Source organism: Globicephala melas, chromosome 3, assembly GCF_963455315.2.
Source record: "Globicephala melas chromosome 3, mGloMel1.2, whole genome shotgun sequence".
In the NCBI taxonomy this organism is placed as follows: domain Eukaryota; kingdom Metazoa; phylum Chordata; class Mammalia; order Artiodactyla; family Delphinidae; genus Globicephala; species Globicephala melas.
In genome coordinates this window covers 163,575,112-163,596,853 of record NC_083316.1, presented here as the reverse complement: position 1 = coordinate 163,596,853, position 21,742 = coordinate 163,575,112, and the positions used below count along the sequence as shown (strand labels likewise).

The 21,742-nt window shown below is 56.7% G+C and overlaps 2 protein-coding genes across 13 annotated transcripts in view; one reads left to right on the top strand and one right to left on the bottom strand.

Annotated features, from left to right (window-relative positions):
* The window catches only part of DOCK6 (dedicator of cytokinesis 6), a 42,753-nt gene that overhangs the window by 10,634 nt on the left and 10,377 nt on the right, over nucleotides 1-21,742 (bottom strand). For 4 of the 12 annotated variants that reach the window (XR_009563550.2, XM_030879748.2, XM_060297097.2 and 1 more), the window contains exons 7-30: nucleotides 20,502-20,587; nucleotides 18,716-18,908; nucleotides 18,467-18,616; nucleotides 17,470-17,550; nucleotides 17,201-17,354; nucleotides 16,907-17,034; nucleotides 16,706-16,799; nucleotides 16,030-16,192; nucleotides 12,867-12,984; nucleotides 12,725-12,795; nucleotides 12,370-12,508; nucleotides 12,174-12,275; nucleotides 11,415-11,501; nucleotides 10,768-10,999; nucleotides 10,356-10,517; nucleotides 9,514-9,677; nucleotides 8,740-8,844; nucleotides 6,486-6,578; nucleotides 6,146-6,241; nucleotides 5,266-5,406; nucleotides 2,182-2,295; nucleotides 1,818-1,988; nucleotides 1,329-1,468; nucleotides 1,072-1,241 (exon numbers count right to left, since the gene is read on the bottom strand). Coding sequence is in view for 11 of the 12 variants with exons in the window: in XM_030879748.2 (XP_030735608.1) it covers nucleotides 1,072-1,241; nucleotides 1,329-1,468; nucleotides 1,818-1,988; nucleotides 2,182-2,295; nucleotides 5,266-5,406; nucleotides 6,146-6,241; nucleotides 6,486-6,578; nucleotides 8,740-8,844; nucleotides 9,514-9,677; nucleotides 10,356-10,517; nucleotides 10,768-10,999; nucleotides 11,415-11,501; nucleotides 12,174-12,275; nucleotides 12,370-12,508; nucleotides 12,725-12,795; nucleotides 12,867-12,984; nucleotides 16,030-16,192; nucleotides 16,706-16,799; nucleotides 16,907-17,034; nucleotides 17,201-17,354; nucleotides 17,470-17,550; nucleotides 18,467-18,616; nucleotides 18,716-18,908; nucleotides 20,502-20,587 (3,154 nt within the window). In the remaining variant the exon portion in view is untranslated. The remainder of the gene's footprint in view (nucleotides 1-1,071; nucleotides 1,242-1,328; nucleotides 1,469-1,817; nucleotides 1,989-2,181; nucleotides 2,296-5,265; nucleotides 5,407-6,145; nucleotides 6,242-6,485; nucleotides 6,579-8,739; nucleotides 8,845-9,513; nucleotides 9,678-10,355; nucleotides 10,518-10,767; nucleotides 11,000-11,414; nucleotides 11,502-12,173; nucleotides 12,276-12,369; nucleotides 12,509-12,724; nucleotides 12,796-12,866; nucleotides 12,985-16,029; nucleotides 16,193-16,705; nucleotides 16,800-16,906; nucleotides 17,035-17,200; nucleotides 17,355-17,469; nucleotides 17,551-18,466; nucleotides 18,617-18,715; nucleotides 18,909-20,501; nucleotides 20,588-21,742) is intronic. The other 8 variants (XM_060297098.2, XM_030879755.3, XM_060297099.2 and 5 more) reach the window with 8 other exon arrangements.
* Nucleotides 14,292-15,681, top strand: ANGPTL8 (angiopoietin like 8). The gene is made up of 4 exons (XM_070045320.1): nucleotides 14,292-14,588; nucleotides 14,770-14,931; nucleotides 15,463-15,572; nucleotides 15,654-15,681. Exons 1-4 carry the CDS (start codon nucleotides 14,292-14,294, stop codon nucleotides 15,679-15,681), a joined length of 597 nt encoding a protein of 198 aa, XP_069901421.1.

Sequence of the window (21,742 nt, the reverse complement as noted above, 5' to 3'; positions counted from 1 at the left end):
CCTGACTGGATTGAGGTGATCAGCCCCTTATCCTAGCTGCCTAAGAGAGAGAAAGGGGAATGCTCACTGGGAAAAGATGACATTGCTTCAGTCCTGATGTTCCTTTTACATGCAATGTCCAAAATACAACACAAAATCAGAAGATGTGAAGAGGCAGGAAAAGGTGACTGATAAGGGAGAAAAGACAATAGAAGCAGGCACAGAAATGATCAAATGTTGAAGTGAGCAAAACTTTAAAATAAAAAAGATGCACAAACATGGGTTAAAAAAATGGAGAATTTCAGCAGAGAACTAGAATCTACAACAACAACGAAATCAAAATTTACAACTGGAAAATATAAAATTTGAAATTCAGAACTCAGTGGAGGGGATTAATAGAAGACCAGACACAGCAGAAGACAGAAGTAGTGAGCTCAAACACATATGAATAGAAAGTTTCCCAACTCAAGCACAGGGAGCAAACAGAATGAAAACCAGAACAGAGCACAGCAGACACTTGTAACATGATCATAAAGGTCTAACATACGTGTAATTGGAGTCTCAGGAGGAGAGAAGAGAGAAAACGAGGCAGAAAAAAAAATTCAAGAGATAACAACTGAGAGTTTCCCCCGAATGACGAAGGGGATCAACCCACCAATCCCAGGTCTGTGTTTCCAACCACTGAACACACTTGTCCACCGGTGGTGCCAATGAAAGTGCATAGAAATGAACGAACACAGGGCCCCAACTGATGTTCCCCACCTTTCCCTCCTCACACCTCTTTCTAGAAGATAATTCACCTCCCATGTATTGCACGCTGACAATATCCCAGTACTACACGTGCTCAGATTTTCACGTAATCCTAGGAAGTAGTTGGTGCTACCACTGTCTCCATGTTACAGGTGATAAATCTGAGACTCGGAGAGGTTAATGGCTTTCTTGGGGCCCCATAGCAGGACTTGGACCCACTCCTCTGATCCTAACACCCATGGTTTTACTCCTAACATGCTCGCCCACCTTTCCCGATCTGAGCCTTGTGGGATCACTCAGGCCCCCAGATTGTGGGACCCCACCCCTCCTTGCCCTGCTGACCAGCAAAGTCATGCAGCCGTGGCAGTGTGTCCCGCGCCAGTGACAGCAGTGGCAGGTATAGCTCGGCCACCCGGGCCTTCACAGTGGCCTCGGCGTAGCGGGGGTCAGCATCATGGCCACAGAGCAGGCTGTGGACAGCACTGATGGCCTTCTTGTGCAGCAGGGACGCCCTGTGGGGTAGTGAGGTGCTCAGGACAGAGTGGGTGTGGCTCCTGGACCTTCCTCCCGCCCCGCGGCCAGGCAGGGCCTGTGCTCACCCCTCGGCCTCAGGTTCCAGGGCCAGGGCCAGTTCCGTCAGCAGGAGCCCAGCCAGGAAGTGCTGCTGCCGGAACGACCCACTCAGCTCGAACATGCTGATCACCTTGGGGTCTGGGGCCTGGCTGGAAAAGGTGGAGCTCTGGAGAGGGGGACAAAGCAAGGGACCAGGGGCCAAGGGTCAGAGGTGAGAGGTTAGGGTTAACTCATCTGTGAGATGACAGGGCACAGGGTCCAAAGTCAGAGATTTGAGAAATGGCAGATGGAACGCCAGTCTGGGAGTTAGGATTTAGGGGTGAGAAATCAGAAGCTGGTCCTCCCAGGAAACTGCTGAGAATGCAGGGTCAGAGGTGAAGGGTCAGAGGTAAGGGGTCAGTCCCCTGGGCAGTGGCCTATTGCGAAAGGGACAGAGATGAGGGAACCACACGAGAAGGGCTGAAAGGTAAGAGGTCATAGGTAAAGAAGAGGAAGCAGATGTGAGGCCAGCCCACCTGCGAGGTGGTGGAAGATACGGAGGGCGAGGGTGAGGCCGGGGGTGACAGGGGGCAGCAAGGGAGGTTGAGGGTCACGTAGTGCTCGTGGCCGCATAGGATGCGGGTGAAGTCCATGCGCAGGGTCAGCAGCACCGCCGGGTTGGGAGCCGACTGCAGCCGTGTGGCCACCTGCGGGGGAGGGTTCAGCAGGTGACACTACACTGCTCTGCCCACCAATCCACACCACCCCCTGCCATGTCCCCGCAGGTGTGCTGTCCCCTCCAAGTCCCCCACAGGTATGCCGTCCCCACCACATCCCCACAGGTGTGTTGTTCCTACCACGTCTCTGCAGGTGTGCCATTCCCACCACGCCCACCCCTACCTGCTTGTAGTGAGCCCGGACTAGGCTGAAGACAAAGCCGCGGTCCACCAGGGACAGCAGATCACTGAGGAAGAAGGCCAGGCTGGCGTTGAGGTGCTCGGCCAGCTCCACGTCCTGGGGGAACAGGGCCTGTCAGGCCATGCCCACCCACCCCATCAAGCCTCCATCCCTGCCCTTGGCCTGGCTCTCGCCAAGGCCACCAGTGACCCCTAAGAGCCGTGTCACTGCCCGAAAACCTTGGGTCTCCTCGACACGCCCTTGTCTCTAGGCTCTGGACTCCCAGGCTTCCTGGTTGCCCTCCTCCTTCTGACTAGCCCTTCCCTTCCCCACAGTTAGTGTCTACCCTCCACCCGGCTCTGTTGAGGACACTCTTTTTTATTCTCTCATCAGATTTGAGTAACACAACACAGATGGCAGAGACTGGCTGCTGACTCCCTACCATATCCTCTCACAGGTATTGGGACGCTTTTTCAGAGTTCAGAGCTGGGTAGGGACTACATTTCCTAGCCTCCCATGCAGCTGAGAACAATCATGTGACCACATCCTGGCCAATGGGATTTGAGAGGAATGACGTGGCCACTTAAACAGAAGGGGCAGGTCCTCCGGTTTCCATAGCCTGTAATGCCTGATGTGGCAGGTACCATAATGAACTGAGATGGCCAGGCCCACACCGTGGAGCCCCCCGTAGCCCACCTATGCTCAGAAATAAACTTTGGTCACATTTAAACCATTTGTGATGATGTTCAAGCAAATTAACCTTTGCCCTAACTGATAAACCCTAAGAAATCATTTAACAAGCATCTATTATGTACCAAGTCTTGTGAAAAAGACAGACATGGTCCCTGCTGATTGTCCAGCTCTCAGTCTCATGGGGGGGGAGGGGGATGGGGGATAAGAGTATTCCAGAAAGCTCTATGTGTTTCAAAGACAACTAACAGGGTGCTATTTCAAGAGAAGCCTGAAGGGTGAGCAAGAGCCCAGGGGAGAAAGGCGTTCTGAAGAGAGGGAACAGTAAGTGCAAAGGCCCTGGAGCAGGAAGCGCCTGGCACGTGTGAGGAACGACAAGGAAGGAGGCTCCCATGGCCTCAAGGCCCAGCTGCCCTCCTGCTTTCGGGAGCTACTCTTGGCCTCACAAGTTAGCCTCGGTGGCCCGCAGTTCCCTGCAACCCAAAGAAACAAAATACAAAATCCACCTGAGCTCTGAGTCCTCAAGTGGGGCAGAGACTTGTGCGTGGAGCCTGATACAGTTGGTACTCCATAAATGTCAAGTGAAGGAATGAAACCGCTGTGGCCCGTCACTGATACCCCCCCAGCGCTGTGACGAAGGTGCTTCTCAAGGGCATTGTTCTTCCCTGCAGCCCTTTTTTTTTTTTTTTAAAGAAGATGTTGGGGTTAGGAGTTTATTAATTAATTAATTTATTTTTGCTGTGTTGGGTCTTCGTTTCTGTGCGAGGGCTTTCTCTAGTTGTGGCAAGCGGGGGCCACTCTTCATCACGGTGCGCGGGCCTCTCACTATCGCGGCCTCTCTTGTTGCGGAGCACAGGCTCCAGACGCGCAGGCTCAGTAGTTGTGGCTCACGGGCCTAGTTGCTCCGCGGCATGTGGGATCCTCCCAGACCAGGGCTCGAACCCGTGTCCCCTGCAGGCAGATTCTCAACCACTACGGCACCAGGGAAGCCCCTTCCTGCAGCCCTTTTGAGGAGGGTTTCCTCATAATCTGGATCAGCCTCCGGGAACTCAGCCCTTGGGGAGGCTCTAGCGAAACAAGGTTAAAACCTTTGAGACCAGCCCAGAGGTCGCAGGGGATTGCACAAGGACCAGCTTGGGCCAACTAGCATTTCAAAAATCTGGAAAATTCCCATCAAATCCGAAGTCCCCTTTCTCTTTAAAAATCAGACATTCTGGCCACATGCCCTCTGGTCCACCATAAGCCCTACTCCCCCAACTGAAGCTGGTGGTGAGGGTTCAAATCCCCATTCTGTCCATTCCCACTTATATGGTATCAAGTTGTTACTCAGTCATTCTTTGCCTCTGTTTCTCCAACAGTATAATGGAGGAAACAATACTACTAACTTCATGGAGTTGTTGGGAGAGTTTAATGTGATCCATCTAAAGTATTTAGGTAGGGGCTTCCCTGGTGGCACAGTGTTAAGAATCCGCCTGCCAATGCAGGGGACATGGGTTTGAGGCCTGGTCCGGGAAGATCCTACATGCCGCGGAGCAACTAAGCCCGTGCACCACAACTACTGAGCCTGCATGCCCCAACTACTGAAGCCTGCGTGCCTAGAGCCCGTGCTCCGCAACAAGAGAAGACACTGCAATGAGAAGCCCGCGCACCGCAATAAAGAGTAGCCCCTGCTCGCCACAGCTAGAGAAAGCCCATGCACAGCAATGGAGACCCAGTGCAGCCAAAAATAAACAAATAAAAATAAATAAATAAAATTCAAAAATAAAGTATTTAAGTACACAGTAAGTGCTCAATAAATGCATAATTTTATTACTATTATCATTGTCTGCCCAGCTTCTGTGAGCACTGGAATTAGTGGTCCAGGGCCTGGATAACCATCAAGGTCTCGGAACATCAACATCCATTTACCAAGTACTTACTGTATTCTGATACTGTGCTAAGGGCTAATGCATCTGCCCTGTCACCTCTCTGCCTTCACCAACTCCCACTCTCCACTTTGTTCACTTCACCCCAGCCACTCACCGCCTCACTGCTCCTCTGACAGTGGCACGGTCCTGCCTCAGGGCCTTTGCACTTGCTGTTCCCCCCCTGACTGGAATGCTCTTCCCCCAGATATCACATAGATTGCTCCCTCATGTCCTTCAAATCTTCCCCTAAAAGTCAGCTCCATGAGGGTAAGGAACTGGGTCTGTTTTGTTCACTGCTGTGTCTCTAGTTCCCAGCACAGGGCTGTGCTTAAGAAATAGATGTTGCGTGAACAGGCTGATTCAGCAAATGGGATTTGTGGTCTTGTAGCCAGGAGGCACTGGACAGGACTGATGCCTCATGTGGCTGGCTCTATGTCCTCCCTAAGCACCCCTGCCCCACCCTCCCTCCATGGAGGCCCCTCCCCCTTACCTTGTGGACGCGGGTGATGACCTCCAGGCCCACAGAGCCCACCAGGGCAGCAATGTCATCCAGGAAGCGCCCAGGGAAGCGAAGCTTGCGGGGTGTGTCCAGCTTCTGGCCCAGAAGCAGGTGCAGCGCCATGCTTTTCACCTGGGGGTGGGGGAAGAGGGTGGGGGGTGGGTCTTGAGGGGCTGTGGGTGGAGGTGGCCTGCCAGAAGGGAGCAGATGGGTGGGCTGTGAGTGGTGGCTTGAAGTGGGCTAAAGGTGGGCATGAGGGGTCCTGGATGTGGCTTGAGCCCTGTAGTTATGGGGTGAGAGTGGGGCCTGATAGCTGTGGGGAGGGCCCAAGAGCTGTGGGTGGGACTTTGCAGGTTGTGGGTGGGGCTTGAGAAGGACATGGGCGGGGCCTTGAGTGGGTGCGAGGCTGAGAGAGTATGGGTGGGGCTAGAGCAGGTCTCCAGGGGTCAACGTCTGACTGTAGGTAGGAGGGTGGGGCTTGAAGGCCCACCAGATTGAGGGGGGACGGCTGTAGTCAGGAGGAATAGTTCAAGGCACCTCTTGAAGAGTTTGGGGGATGTCTCCAGTCTGATCCCAACAGTTTCCTTCTCTCTCTTGCAGGGGAGGCCTCCTTGCTAGCTGGGGGTCTCTCAATGGTCTTATAGGGAAGGTGGGTAGTGGGGATCCTTCTCGCTGTGCAAGGGGTTTCAGGGAACTTTCAAGGGGCCTCTCCAGGGAGAGATTCCCTTAGGCATCTCTTATCTCTCTCTACGTGTGGGTCTCTTGGGGCCACTTCTCAGGGGGCTTAGGTACAATCTCAGGGGGCTTCTCTCCCCAAGGAGAGTCTCCCCTGGGGGCCCCTTGTTCTTGGGCGGGGAGGAGGGCGTCTCACCATGAGCTGGAAGAAGAACCAGGCATGCTGCAGGACAGCCTCGCGCACGGCACTGCCGCTGACCACCCACTGCAGGGCCAGCTCCTCGTGAAGCAGCTGGGGGCAGGGGCAGGGATCACAGAGAGCAGAGGAGCCCACCCCGTACCCCCGTCTGGAGGGCGTGACAGGGGAGGATGCAGCTGGAGGGCTTGGGATTAGAGCAGCGAGAGGCCACGCAGGAGGAAAGGGGCCAGGAGGAGTCAATGTGCCCTTTCCCCGGGCTCTCCAGACCCTGCTGGGCTCGAGGGCAAGGGAGCTCTGGACCCCAAAATGGAGTCACCCACCCCCTGCCTCCCACTACCTTCTGCACAGTGGGTCTCGGCTGGGTGGCTGGTGGGGTCGAGGAGGAGCCCTCGAGGTAGGAAGAGGTTCGGCTAGAGCTGCGGTCGATGGCCTATGATGGGATGGCGAGGGGATGGGATGGCGAGGGGGGTCAGAGTGGGTGCAGGCGGTATGGATAGAGGAGAGAGACAGTCGGCGTGGATGGAGGAAAGACATGGCCGTGTGGACAGACAGCGGGGACGTGGATGGGGAGAGCCGTGTTAATAAAGACAGAAGTGTGTGGGAGCGGATGGAGAGAGTAAGAATGTGATGGAAGAGACGAGAAGAAGCAAGACACAGGTAAGGAGGGGACAAGCAGGGTGAACGGAACAGGCAAGAATGTGGACGGGAACCCATCAGATGGAGCAGGACCCAGCAGACAAAGATAAGAGAAAAGACATGGGAGGAGTGGAGGTGGGGAGGGTAAAATCAGTGTAGACGGAGAAGAGAACGTGGTCAGAGGAGGTGAGCCAAGTGGGGACGAGGGCGGAGAGTGCGTGTGAGTCCGTGAGTCCAGGGATGGACAGAGGAGGCGGAGGGCACCAGGGTGGAGGAGGAAGAGTGCAGACAGGGGTGTAGAGTGTAGACAAAGGGGATTAAAGGGAGGATGGAGGAGGAGAAATAAGAAAAAGAAAGATAAGGACAGAGGAGGTGAGGTGGTGATGAGAGACGGTGGGAGCAGCCAAGAGAGCCCCAGTTTCCAGGCCTGGCCCCGCTCCAGCCTTGCTTGGGGCCTTGCCAGGCCTCAGTGTCCCCATCTGTGAAATGGGCATGAGGTGCTCAAGCTCCACTCTCCCCGCCTCCTTTGCTGGTCAGGTGAGGCTGCTGACAGGGAGAGGAGACCCAGTGATGGAGCTGGCCCGGCCCTGGAAACTGCCCAGGTCCTTGCCTTGGCCGTGGGGGCCCCCCCAGCTCCCATAGTCCCAGCCACACACCCTGGGCTCCTCAGCCCGCATCAGATGGGCCATCTACCGCAAAGGCCAGCCTCACTGCCGCCTCCTGCCTGGAATGCCTGCCCTCCTGCCACCTTGTCACCTCTTATGTGCTCTTCCAGGCCCAGCTGACACCCCAGAGAACTGAGGGCACTGGTGGGGAGACCTGTTAAAAACATGGGGGGACTGGAAAGGCCCATGAACCCAGACTCCCAGCAAATCTTAGAAGACCGTCCAAAAGTCCCCCTGCTCGTGCTGTGAACAGTTCCCTGGCTGCCATGCGGTGCAGGTTGCCTAGGTGACAGGTACAGAGCTGGAACACGGCCTGGGGCCAGGTATGCAGGGAATCCAGCCCTTGGTGCCCAGGGGCCTCTGAGCTTGGTTCCAACCTCTGCATATGCCTTTCCCTCCATCTGGAACACCCACCCTTCACTGGCTGGCTCTATCTTACCCTTCAGGTACCAGCAAAAATGTCACCTCCCGGGAGAGCCTCCCCAGACCACCCAGAGGGAGGCTGGTGGCCTGTTTCAGTTTGTTTCCTTTCAGGTATTTTCACCCGCTGCACTTATATATCCATGTGTTTGTTTGATGGGTGTCTCTCTCCCCGACTAGCCAGTAACTCAGGGATGAAGCTGGGTTGAGGATCTATCTCCCCAACAAAATCTTGCCTGTGATGCCCTAACTCCCTCCCAGGCTCGGACCGCTGCACTGAATAGCAAGTCTTCACTTCTGAAAATTCAGAACCTGGGGCGCAGGAGGAGCCCACAGCAGAACCAGGACTTGATCCCGATCCAGGGTCTGATGGCAAAGCCCCTCCCCACACCAGGTCCCAGGAAGGGGCAAAGCAAAGGAAGCTGCCCACAGGGGTCGCTCTGCCTGAAACGGGGTTGGGGAGCCCAGAGGTTCAGTTCCATCCCCTGGGCATCATTCAGGCTGCTGTGTCAAGGGGACAGTTGAGAGTCCCCCGAACAGAGTGGATTAAAGGGAGAGAAACAGGCCATGCGGGACAGTGAGGTTAGAGCGGCTGAATGTGCATATCATTTGCATGCTATTTGCATACCACCCTGCCCCTTCTGTCTCTGCCTGAGGCTGTGGTCTGTGTGGCAGCAAAAGGCTGGTTAAGATGACCCTGTGTTGCCTACAACATCCACTCCACAGCCCCAAACAAAGGCGGGGGCGGGGGGGGGGGGTCCGCTGCCTCCTCCAGGCAGCCCCCCTAGGTTAGTCGGCCCCAGCCAGGAAGGTGGGAGGAGCTCATGCTGAGGTGGGGTGACACACGTGCAGGGGCAGGCAGGAGGGCACCTGTCTGGGGTCGGCCCCACAATAAGGGGGTGCCCGTCGCAGCACCGCCTTGCTGCCTCCTGGAGCATAAGCAGAATTCACCCAGGAGTGTGAGCGGTCGATACCCTGGAGATACACGGATAAGTGGTAGCATCTATGGGCAGAGGGCAGGGAAACCAGCGTGAAACACCAAGCGTGCTCACTGTCCTGGGCCACACGTGTGCCCACGTGGACACCCACACGCAACCCTGGAATATGTGTGTGTGCGCAACTGCGCATGGGGTGCACACGTATATGCATCCCGCATACGTCTGTGCGTGGAATGCATGAGTACATGCACCCGCGTTCCCATGTGCGTGGGGTGCGTGCATATACGTGCCCCGTGTACGTACATGCATAGGGTACACATGGAAATGCACCACTGCGCTATGTACATGGTGCTCTTTTTTCAAGATCCAGTCACCTGTCCTTGGGTCAGCCTAAGAGTCCGAGTCACAGCTCCCAACCTGTGACAGCCAGGGCCCAACCCTAATGTCCAGGGTCAAGTCTATTTTTTTTTGGCCAGTCTGTGTGGCTTGCAGGATCTTGGTTCCCTGACCAGGGATTGAACCCGCACCCTTGGCAGTGAGAGCTTGGAGTCCTAACCACTGGACCACCAGGGAATAACCCAGGGTCAAGTCTTCATCCATGCTGTTGGCTGTCTTTCCTATCCTCCGTCAATACTGAGATCTTTCACCTGCCCACCTGGCAGCCATGACCACTGAGGCTGGAGAGAGCAGGGGCCCCTTGCCCTACCTTGCTGGCCAGGATGCGGGAGACCTCGTCATCCACGGAGCCAGGGGCCACGGCCAGGTCAGGGTTGCTGCTGCTGATACTCTTAGAGCGGGCCAGGTAGAGGCTTGCGGGGCGGCCAGGGCCATGGGCCAGCGTGGCAGGCTGCAGCGTCACTGGAGGGGCCCCTGATGACAGAAGGAATATGCTCAGTCCCCTGCCCACCTGCCCTCATGACCCCCTGCCCCTTCCCAGTCAGCTGCCTTTGGCGAAGTCACTTTCTTTCTCTGAACCTCTAGGTTCTTCACCTGTAAAATGGGTGTGATAATGGCTCTGCCTCACAGCAATTTTGGGGAGAATGAAAAACACTGAGAACGGTGCCTGGCACGTTATAAGTCTTAGTGCTAATTGTCAATTATTTGGCAAATGAAAAAAAACCCAACTTTATTGAGCGCTCAGTGTGCCAAGCATTTTGCATGGATTACTATGCCATTGACTACTACTAGCACCCCTGTGAGAGGCACTATTATTATCATCGTTTTATAGATGGGAAAACAGGCCCAGAGAGGTCAAGTCACTGGCCCAGAGTCACAGAGCTTGTAGGCAGAACTGAGATTCAAACCCAGACAGCTCTGCTTGAGTCCCTGCTTGCTGACTGGCTGAATCACATGCCACTCAAGTTTACAAAGACCACACCCCTGGGGCTGGGGCAAAAAGTTCTCTCTCTCTCTCTCTCTCTCCTGTAAATTGCCCAAACCAGCCAAAGCCTGTGCAGCCTCAGGACCTTTGCACATGCCCTTCCCTTTGCTTGGGATGCTCTGCTCCCAGGTATTTCCCGTGCCCCAGAGTCTCCCACCAACACTCACCGCCTGGGAGGCTGGGCTCCGTGCCAGGCAGTCGGAAGGCATAGTAGACATAGGCAGCCAGCAGTGGGCAGTGACCACGGGCATCCTGGGCAGCCTCCAGGCTCCGGTGGACGAGGCTGACTACATGAGCCATTGCTTCAAAGGCTACACGACCCAGGTTTACTGCCGGGAAGAAGAGAGGTCAAGTTCCAGGTCCCAGGGCTTCCTACTTCCCCAGGGAAGAGACTTCAGGGTCCAAGGGGCTCACGTGGCCATCAAAAATTCAGGGGACTAGGGGACTGAGGGGCCATTTTTCAGATTGGAAAACTGAGATCAGAGAGATAAATGGGCTATGGGAGGTCACCCAGGACCAGGGGACCCAAGGCCCATTCTCCAGATGGGGAAACTAAGGTATGAGGCTGTGCCCGCGCACCGATCTGGCCGCCGATGATCGGGGGCCGCACGACCAGGCGTACGAGCTTGTCCAGTACGTGGTGGGAGAAGGCGACAAGGGGTTCAGGGCTGGCGAGTCGCAGGGCCACCAGGCTGGCCCGCAGCTCCTGTTCCACGGTGCTCTCGCTCAGCACGGCATCCTTGAGCCGGAATGGAAAGGCCCCTTCCTCCAGGACGTGCACCAGGGTGAAGAATTTGTCCAGGTAGGGGTCCTGGTGGGAGACCAGGGGTGAGCAGGGCGAGGCCAGGGCCCCCAGTCCAGAAAGGGCCCAGGGGATCGAGTGCGAGGCTGAGTAGGCTGGGACACCAAGGCTTGGGATCAGTGAATGGAAAATACATGAGAAAAGGGACAAGACGGTAGATCAAGAAGAAAAGGAAAAGGTGGGGAGTGATCACAGAAATAACAAGGGACAAATCGGGCGGGGGGAGGAGAGACCATGCAAAGGCCAAAGCTCCAGCTGGGACGGCCACTGGCACGGCCGCCCCCGCCTGAGTCAGCAGCTTCCCTGGAGCCTGGCCCCGCTGACCAAAGTCGTGTCCAATGGCCCGAAGCCAGGCCTCCCTGGTCAGCGGAAACTGTTGCCCAACCCCAGGGCCGGACTCCTGGGCTCTGGCCCCACCCCCTACCTGGGGGTGCACAGACGACACAGCCGTGAGCTCCACGCTGAACACACCCTTGTGGCCATCCACCCAGCGCATGCCCGGCAGCGCCACCTGCGGGAGGGACACACCAGGTGGGCACCGGCCGGCCCTCCCCACCGCTCAGGCCACCAGCCTCAGCCATTGCGACACTGTGGCCCGAGCACAGCCCCGCCCCGGGGAGCCACCTGGCACCCTGCCCCCGGGCCCCGCCCAACCCAGAGATGGGGGCAGATGGAGGGGAGCGCTATGGGGGTCCACCGGGCAGGCCGGAAGCCTGGGATGCTCACGGGAGAATGGAGACCCAGAGTGACTGTTATTGGAGGGCATGAACAGGAAATAGCATGATGGGAGGACTCCAGGTCCCCGGGGTGCAAATTAAAGGCTATGTGGGAGGGTGACAGAACATTCGCATGGGGAGGGGGTGCTCTAGGGACAATGATTAGGGAGGCAAGCAGGGCTGCAAGTGGGGGGCTGCAGCGGGGAGGCAGTGGAATCTCACTATGGAACAGTGAGTGCAGAGGCAGGGGAGGGGGCAGTAACGAGGCAGGGCTAGTCGGGGACAGCAGATCACACAGGATTAATAATGGGGGTGGGTGTGACGAGACAGGCAGGGGCCCTGGAGGCCCTAATGGAGGACAAGGCTCCCAGGGGTATTGGTGGGAAGGAAAGCAGGGCACGAATGGGGGACTTGGGAGCACTGATGGGGGACAGGGTGCTAGTTGGCAGGGAGTCCAGAGCACGTACGTCCGGTGTGAGCACGGAGTAGCTGGGCGGGGGCTGATCCACGGACACAGGGAGGCAGAAGGGGCCGGTCCTCAGGCGGCCGTGCTGCAGCAGTGGGATCCACTGGGGGGAGGCTGGGGGTCAGGTATGGGGCCGGACGGTGGGCAGGAGGGCTGGGCATGGGGGTGCGGGCTGGCAGTGGTGGAGGGGAGCTCACAGTAAAGCCCACAGGAGTCTCCAGGGCCGTGCCTGGCCGGGGCTGGCAGCTGACGTGGTAGAAGGTGAACAGCAGGTGGTGGTTCTCGGTCACACAGGCCGGAAGACGCAGCTTAAATTCCTCGTAGAATTCAGGGGACCTGGCAGGGCCGGCTGGGGGTTCTGCTGGGGGCCGGGCTCCCCAGCCCCGCCCCGTCTGCCACACGTTCCCCCAGTGCTGCTGGGCCCCACTGTCCCTGCTCTCTGCCTCGGGTTCCCGCATTAGCACTCCAGGAGACGGCACCCCTCCCCCGACCCTGGCGCCCCTTCCTGCCCCACTGTACCCCCATCAGTCCCCCCACCCCGACCCCACATACTTGTTATGGTAGACCACTGGTGTGAAGGCCTCGCGGGTGAATTCGCTGCAGCTGGACTTGCCAAAGATGACCTGGGGGAGCAGGGGCATGAGGGGCCGGTGGGGGACACCCCGCCCACCTCCCCCTGGGCCCCGCCACTGACCGGCAGGGCCTGGCTGGGGTCCTCGCCCGCCATGTACTGCACTCGCACAGTGAGGTTGCGCACGGAGCCCTGGCGGCTGCTGAAGTTGAGGCTGTGCGGGTACACGTACAGCAGGTTCCTGCGGGGGCAGGGGCATGTCCACGTCAGAGGGACAGAGAGCCGGGGGACGGTGGCCACACCACTGGGGCACTGAGAGCCGGGTCAGGGACACGTATGGGCACCAGGCGGGAGATGTGACTGGCAGAGAATGGAGGACAGACGGGCACCCTCAGAGCACAGGCGGGGGAATGGTGTGGCAGACGGTGGGAACAGAGGGACTTCGGGGGTACTGAGGGTACACAGTGAGGCAGAGGGCAGGAGACAGATGGGTGCTGAGGGCCACCAGACTTCCGAGAAGGTAGCCCAGGCAACCAGCACCAGGCCTGAGCCCTGCGCAGGCTGACCTGCCCATCACCCAGCTCAGCAGCCTGACCACCCCTTCCCCCAGAAGAGGCCACTAGAATTATATGGCGTGTCTCTCAGGCGGGGAAACCAAGGCTGGAGTTGAAGGCAAGGGCTGGGCTGGGGTCAGGGTTCTGTCTCCCTCCCCCAGGGTAACTCCATTCAAACCCTAACTGCCCCCTGGGCCTCAGTTTCCCTATCTGTCTAATGGGGGCACCAAGCCTCCCCAGCTGAGCCTTTGTAATACCAATGATGCTAAATTACAAAAATGTCAATGATTGCACCAAACACAAATGTGGCACCGGCTGGCTCTGGGTGTGTTGGGCTCTGTTCTAAGCACCCGACGTGAAATGACTCATTTATTTCTCACCAGCAGGCTGTGGGCAGGGACTCACATCACACTCCATTTCACAGGGAAACAGAGGCACTTGCCCACAGTCATCCAGGGAGACAAATGGCAGTTAGCACTGAGCCAGGGTACGTGGAGGTCCTGGAGTCAGGCTGTGTGGCCCTGGGAGAGTCTCCACCATCTGTACCTGCTCCCTTAGCTCTTAACCAGGCCGACAAAAACTCCAGCATCACAGGCTCATGGGAGGATTATGAGACCAGCTACTGTAACAGCAGTGGGACAGCTCTGGGCAAACCACTGGAACTCATAAAAGCTTCACTGTTATTGCCGTTATTGTTGTCATGCCTATCCACAGGAGGGGAAACTGAGGCTAGGAGCCGTAGGGTCTCCCAGCGGGGCCTGGGCCTGTTCTCTCCTAGCGTCCCCAGCCCACACCTGGCCCCGAGCCCCAGCCAGCGTGATGCCAGCGTGGCCCGGCTGGACATTCGCCTGATGCAACTTTAGTGCCAGCCAGGCCCTTGCACAACACGGGGCACCCGGTTGGCCAGTTAACGATTGACCTGAGGTTAAGGGGGGTGTTAAGGCATAAAAGGCAGCAGCAGTGTTGCTGTGGCCACACCCCCAGCCCCCCAGTCATGCCCATGCTCATGCTGTGTCTGCTGTGCGCCCTGGCGATGGTGGCCCAGCCTGCCCCGGTGGCCCCCATGAGCGGCTCGGAGCCGGCACAGCAGGAGGAGCTGACCCTGCTCTTTCACGGGGCCCTGCAGCTGAGCCAGGCTCTCAACGGCGTGTACAGGGCCACCGAGGCGCAGCTGACAGAGGCCGGGCGCAGCCTGAGCCTCTATGGCCAGGCGCTGGGGCTCCTGAGGCAGGAGGTCAGCCAGGGCCAGGATGCAGCCCAGGAGCTACGTGCGAGCCTACTGGAGATGCAGGTAGACGCTGCAGTTGGGGTGTTGTGGGGTGGATAGGCGTCTATGGGAGAGTTATGCCTAGGGTGACCAACTGTCAGGGTTTCCCAGGACTCAGGGGGGTCCTGGAATACAGGATTTCCAGTGTTAAAATCAGGCCAGTCCCAGTAGGTCATCCTACTAACATCCGCTATCTATTGATCAGATGGCAGAGGATGGTCTCAAGCTGCAGGCAGAAGCCACAGCCCAGGCGCTGGAGGAAGTGGCCCAAGGACAGCAGGTGCTGCGGAAGAAAATGAAGCGGATGGAAGTCCAGCTGAGAGGCGCTTGGCTGGGCCATGCCCGCCAAGAATTTGAGGCCTTAAAGGTAAGGGGTTCCCAGCCCTGGGGGAGTCAAGACCCTGATTCGCAACCAGACCTCATTTCTGAACCTTTTGTCCCAGAGACCCCCCAAAGGTCAGCCTTCCAGCACCCTGGCCTCTACTGTGTGTGTCTCTGGGCAAAACCCATGTCCCTTCCCATGCCTCAGTTTCCCTATTTGCAAATAAGGGCAACAACTGATTTCTCAAAGCAGAGCCAGGGACTCAGTGCAGATAAAATCCTCAGTAGGGGGTGGCACATGGGAGTTACTCAATAAATGCATACTATTTAGAGAATTTCTTGAGTGCCCATGATGTATCCAGGCACTGTTTTATGCCCTCTAAAAATCCATGCTCATAACAACCCCACAAAGGGACTCCTGTTTCATCCGCATTTTACAGGTGGGGAAGTTGAGGCCAAGGAATGGCAGTGACTTGCCGGGTCACACAGATGCAGTGGGGAGCAGGGGGGTCTGGGTGGGGTCGAGGGACAGGAGGTGAGGAGGCCCACAGCTGAGGTTTCTGTCCTGACCCCACAGGCCCATGCAGACAAGCAGAGCCACATCGTGTGGGCCCTCATGGGCCACATGCAGCGACAGAAGCAGGAGATGATGGCACAGCAGCAGCGGCTGAGAGATATTCAGGAGAGGTGTGCCTGGTGGGGGGTTGGGCGTGCCACGCAGCGGGATGGGGACCCCTGCGCCTTGGCTGAACCTCACCTCCCTCCCAGACTCCACACGGCGGCGCTCCCAGCCTGAGACCTGTCTGGGTGGAACTGAGGACCAGTCACGCACCGGGGGATGCTGCCATGCCCCACGCGGCCCCTGCACAGGGAGGAGCTGCCTGTCTGCTGAGGTCGGCCAGGGCGCTGGGCCCCATTTCCAGCCATGGAGCAGAGACGAAAGCAGGCAGGGACGCAGGCAGAGGACACGGACCGTCGAGGAGGGGTGGAGGAAGGACACGCCCCTTCATTCCTATCCATCCCCCATTAAAGCAGAGCAGTGGCATCTCAGGCCAGTGTCTGTGAGTGTCGGGGAAAGGGCATCTCACTTTGCACGATGCCTGAATGCCCCTATTCAAGTGCCCAGCTGCCCCAGAGGCTGTACCTGTAGCTGGTGTGGGGGGCGTAGACCTCACGGGCGGGGAACTCCAGAATCTCCTTGGTGGGCCGACCCCTGGGGTCTGGGTAGGGCTTGACATGAAGCAGCTCCGGGGAGAGGCAGAAGTGGGGGTTCTCAGGGGCTGGGGAGATGTCAATCTTGAGCTGGGCTGGGGAGGGGGTAGTCAGTTTGCATATGCCTGGGAGCCTCGAGCCGGGCCCTACCTCTCTGGGCTTCGGATCAGGGCTCTGACTCTCCCACAACACCCTCTGGTGGCTCTATCCTTCAGGTGCTAAGGCTGAAAGATGGCCTCAACTCCCATGTCTTGCCCTCATATTTGATCAGCTCTGCCCACCACATTCCCCGTGTGACCCACTATCTATCTGTCTTATTTATTCTTTTTTTTTTTTTTGGCTGCACCCCGCGGCATGCGGGATCTTCCCCAACCAGGGATCGAACCCGTGCCCCCTGTAGTGGAAGCGTGGATTCTTAGCCACTGGACCACCACAGGGAAGTCCTATCTTATTCTGTTTCTCATCTCTGGGCCCCATTAGAAGGTCCACCCGTGAAGTCGGGGCTTTGCCTATCATGGTCCCCAGGGCCTGGCACAGTACGTGCTCAGTGTGGGTTTGCTGAGTGATTGTATGAGTAACACGTCTCATCTAGGGGGCGCACCACGCACCGGTCACGGGCCGCAGGCGCCGCAGCAGGGATGTCGGGCGTCGCATGTCAGCCAGGAACTTGAAGAGGTCCTCATCACTGAGCCGCTCAGCTTCCTGCAGGGACCCGCCCTGGTGAACTAGGGCTGAGGGGTTTGGGGTCCCCGGGGCCCGGGCAGCCACAGGGGGTAGCCCTTAGCCCCCTGCCCCCCGAGCCACGGCACCTGCTTAAAGAAGTTGGTGACAGTTAGCGTGGCTGGGCGGAAGCCGGAGAAGCTGCAGGCGTCGTCCCCGCTACTCGTCCGGTCCTGGGGCCCCCGACGGCGGCGGTCAGTCCAAGTGGGTCGGCGCTCTAGGGGAGACAGTGACAGTGATGGAGAGGGACAGAAATGAGAGAGAGGCAGGGAGGGGCAGAGACGGTGCGGACTCAGGTCTGGTATACCAAGTCCAGCCAGCAGAGGGCGCCCCTCCCCTTCCCCGGTAGCTCCGCCCCTGGCCCGTCGGCCCCGCCTCCTCACCGCCCTCCGAGTCCGAGTCCCGGTCCGACTGGCCCGCGCTGCTCACAATGTTGGCCAGGTGCACCGCCGTCCAGGCAAAGGGCATGCGGTAGCGGCCCAGACGGGTGCAGAACTGCTCAGCCGCCAGGCGCAGCTTCTCTAGCTTCTCTTTGTTCTATGGGGAGACGCCGGAAACACACCCCACAATCTCAGTGCCCCAGGCCCTCTGAATCCAGGATCTGCCCTGCCTGGGGACCCCTTCACTACCTGGCCCAGCTTCCCACGCTTACCTTGGCTGTGTCCACCTCCTTCATCACCATGTAGGGCTCGCAGCACTCGCTGATGTCCCCCTGCTGCAGCACCTTCTCCAGCTGAGGGGCAGACAAGGCCAGTGAGGCACTGCTGGGGCTGCAACCTCCCCAAGCCACACCCAACTTCCCTGACCCTCACAGCCTCCCACACATTCCGTTCCATCCAGCTAGGGCTCTCGGTTCCAACACCAACCATGGCTCCCACTGTCCTTGGGATTGAGTGCTAGCTCTCAGCCTGGGCAACCAGCTACACCCTCCCCACCTTTTAAACCCGGCCCCAAACCCAAGACTCCATTTTTTCCCCCACATTTACATCTTTCTTTGTTAGTATAAACAGAGTCCACATCAAGCATGGCTCTGAGCCTGGACTCCAATCCTGACCACTGAGGGGCTATGGGACCTTGAGCACATTCCTTACCAGTTCTGTGCCTCAGTTTCCCCAACTGTAAAATGGGCCCCATGTCATCTCCCACCTCCCGGGGCTGCTGTGAGGACCAAAGACCAGAATCCGTGAAGCCTAACCGACTGGGAGCAGTGCCTGCCTTAAGATGTTCAATTAATGTCATTAGCGTAACCTAATTGAATGTTTTGGGGAAGGAAATTTGAACTCACTCCCGGAAAAAGAAAATCCCAAACGAATGTGCCAACTAGGTCTTTCTTCCTCTAATAAACTGAAAAACTCTCAACTAAAAAAAATTTTAAACATCCACCCACATGTGCTGGGATGCCATTTCTCCCCAGGCTGCCCACTCATGGGTGTCGGCTGAGCTGTAACCTCTCCAAGGAAGCCCTTGGTGATTTCTCCCCACCTGGGTTGGGTCAGAAGCTTCCTCTGGGCTCTCACCCAGCTGCCTGTACTTCCCCCATGACAGCCCTGATCACGCTTCTTAGTGACATGTCTGTCTTCTTTCATGAGAGTGGGGACCTCGCCTGCAGCCTTCACCATTATCACCCCCTTGCCAGCCCCAGTGGGTACCTTGATGACCAAGAAGATGTCGGGCGAGGGATAGGTCACAGAGAAGATGGCAGAGCGGGCCAGGGTGGAGATGGCAGGATGGGTGCCATGGGCCCGCAGTAGCCCCTTCATGGAGTCTGAGTTCAGGTCAAAGTAGAAGTTCTCCGAGATCTGGGGGCACAAGAGGCAGCTGGGCCACCACTTCCAGGAAGCCCACTACCCTGCAGCGAGGAGGGGGACTGTGAGGAAAGGGAAGAAAGGGGTTCCTACCTTCTTCTTCTCCCGCACGTCGTACAGGGCCAAGATGCCAAAGATGGGCTCGATTTCTATCTCGAACCTGCAGTAAACGGGGGTTCTCTGGCAGAGGATGACCTTGACACTCCCTCCTCCATACACCCCACTCCCTCTTGAGGTCCAGCCCAGCCTTGGTGCCTTTGTGGGGGCGGGGGGCATCTGTTTCCCACTGGGTCACAGAGAAGCACCATTCAAGGGCTTGTAGGAAAGACCTGTCCCATTTTGCCAAAGGGGAAACGAAGGCACCAAGAGATTACCTCCCCCACCTCCCCCGCCCGCCTTCCTCCCTCAGTAAGTAACTCACACAGAGTCCCTCCTGCTGAAACCACGGCCCTTGTTCGGTTGGCATGGAGGCAGCTTTTGGCACATCAATCCCCCCCCACACCCGAGTCCCATCTTGAAATTCTCGACTCCTGGGCCTCCCTGCCTCCCCTCCCTGAGGTGTCCTCTACGGCTTCTGCCATCCTGGGCTGAGTCCCATCTTCGATCGCTGAAACAGCCCCCATAACCGCCTCCCTGTCTTACTCTGCCCTGCTCATTTCTACTCATCATCCACGTGCCTCCTAAGCAAACATCTTAAAACTTAAAATTTGGGACTACCCTGGTGGTCCAGTGGTTAAGAATCCGCCTTCCAATGCAGGGGACGTGGGTTCGATCCCTGGTCGGGGAACTAAGATCCCACATGCCGCGGGGCAACTAAGCCCACGCGCCGCAACTACTGAGCCCGCACCACCATTAGAGAGCCTGCGTGCCACAACTTTGAACCTGTGAGCCACAACTAAGAACCCGTGTGCCACAACGAAAGATCCTGCATGCCGCAACGAAGATCCTGCATGCTGCAAAGAAGATCCCACATGCCGCAACTAAGACCTGATGCAGCCAAATAAATAAATAAATATTTTTTAAAAAAAGAAGGTAGTAAGAATAAAAAAAAACCCAAAACTTAAAATTTGAGGCTCCTCACTGCCCTGCGTGGCCCTGTCTCGCCCACTTCTTGGCCTCAATTTTCCTTTCTCCAGACATCTACTGGCCTCTGTTTGTGCTGTATCCCCCACCTACAGAGCCCTGTGTGGTCATCCCACAGTTACACAGCCTTGCATACAGTAGATGCTTAATGAGTGTTTGTTGAATGACTGGATGAGCTCAGAGAGCCAGTTCCCAGCCCGTGTGCTTGAGGCAGGAGGCCCACCCGGGCCTCAGGCCAGATGGGACCTCCCTTTCCTGCCCCCATCCAGGCAGGAACTGAGAGTTGGGGAGGGGCAGGGCCGGGCTCAGGTCCAAGGCCACATCCTGTTTAGCTCCATTCCCACGAACGCTGGCTGCTCCCAGGGGGCGATGTGGAGGGGGCCTTGGGCAGCTGGAAGCCAGGCCCAGGGTCACCAGCGCCCCCTCTAGCCTGGGTCCTAGCAGCAGCCTGGGCGAGGGCCAGACTCTGGCCTCACAACTCGTGATCTTGGGCACAATGACCTTTCCACCCTGTGCCTTGGTTTCCCACCTGCACCCACATCGCATGTTGTGGTGAAGGTCAGTGTTAATACACATGGAGGGCTGAGAACTGAGCCTGACACACAACTGGAGCTTAGGATTGGCGGTTTTGAATAATGCAAAAGGGAGTCTTATTTTCCAGCCTGAGAGCCCACAGGTGTCCTCATAGGTCTCAGGGCTGCACACGGTAATGGCATAGCTTGAGTAGTGAGCGCCGAGTGTGTGCCACACCATAAGCCACATGGTCCCCCCCCCAGGGACGGGTCAGCACACTCACTTAAGCGACAGACACTTGACCAGGATCCTCTGTCCAAAGTGCTCTCGGGGTGGCTCCGGGCGGCTGCAGCGTTCCACGGCCTCATCCTGCCAAGAGCCGAAGGGGCAGCTGGGAACACATCCTCCAGGAAGGGCTTGGAATGTGTGGCCTGAGACCAGCTCTACCCGCAGGCTGACTAAACTTCTTTCAGTCCCCTGCCTCTGAGCCTTTGCACATGCTGTTCCCGCTACCTGGAATGCCCTTCTTCTCCCTTCCTCCTTGCCTGGCCGATACATGCTCATCGTCAGGTCGCACCTTAGCTGGAACTTCCTCCAGGAAGCCTTCCCTCACTCAGAGCCACTTGATGTTCCAGATGCTCAACAGGCCCTGCTGCAATGGGCCACATGGCTGGGACATTGTGGGCCATGTGAGGGACAATGACACACATCTCATCATGGTACTATTCTGGGTTGTCATTTCCTGGTATCTCTCCTCCCCTAGGCTGTGAACTCGGAGAGCAAAGACTGGCTCTATCTTGTTCGTGGCTGTATCCCCAGTGCCTGCTATATAACTGGCACTCAAAACATCTTGGTTGGATAAACACAGAGGTATGTAGTAGGTACCTACTAAAAAGTGGTTGAATAGACATATGCAGAAAGTATTTGATTAATGCTGACTGGCCATATATAGAGACGTGTACTAGACACCCAATAAGTACTAGTTGAATAAAATATTGGGGTATACAGCAAGCATTCAATAAATGGCTGAATTAAAACACAGATGTATATACTAGGTGCCTAATAAAAGTTAGTTGGAGAAATATAGGTACACATGGTAGGTGCTCGATAAACATTAGTTGCTCAAATGCTGTTTAATTAAATAGAAGACTATACAGTAGGCATACAGTTAACATTGACTGAATAAATATGAATATACGGTAAATGCACAATAAATGCTGGGTGGATAAATATAAGGGTATGTATAATAAATAAAGATCATTGAATAAAAATATAGAGTACACAGTAGGTGCCCAATAAATGCTGGATGGATAAATATAGGGGTATATATAATAAGTCATCAAATAAAAAATAGGGTACACAGTAGGTACCCAATAAATATTGGTTGATTATATGCGGTTTGATTAAAGAAAAGACTATACAGTAGGCTTACAATAAATATTGGTTGAGTAAATATAGCAGTATATAGTAGGTGCCCAATAAATGCTGGGTGGAAAAATATAGGGGTATATGGTAGGCACCCAA

Excerpts from the sequence above, each read along its gene's own strand:
- ANGPTL8 (XM_070045320.1), top strand. The coding sequence starts at position 14,292 with ATGCCCATGCTCATGCTGTGTCTGCTGTGCGCCCTGGCGATGGTGGCC. Across the intron at positions 14,589-14,769 it reads CGAGCCTACTGGAGATGCAG|ATGGCAGAGGATGGTCTCAA; the intron begins GTAGACGCTGCA and ends TCTATTGATCAG. Across the intron at positions 15,573-15,653 it reads CTGAGAGATATTCAGGAGAG|ACTCCACACGGCGGCGCTCC; the intron begins GTGTGCCTGGTG and ends CCTCCCTCCCAG.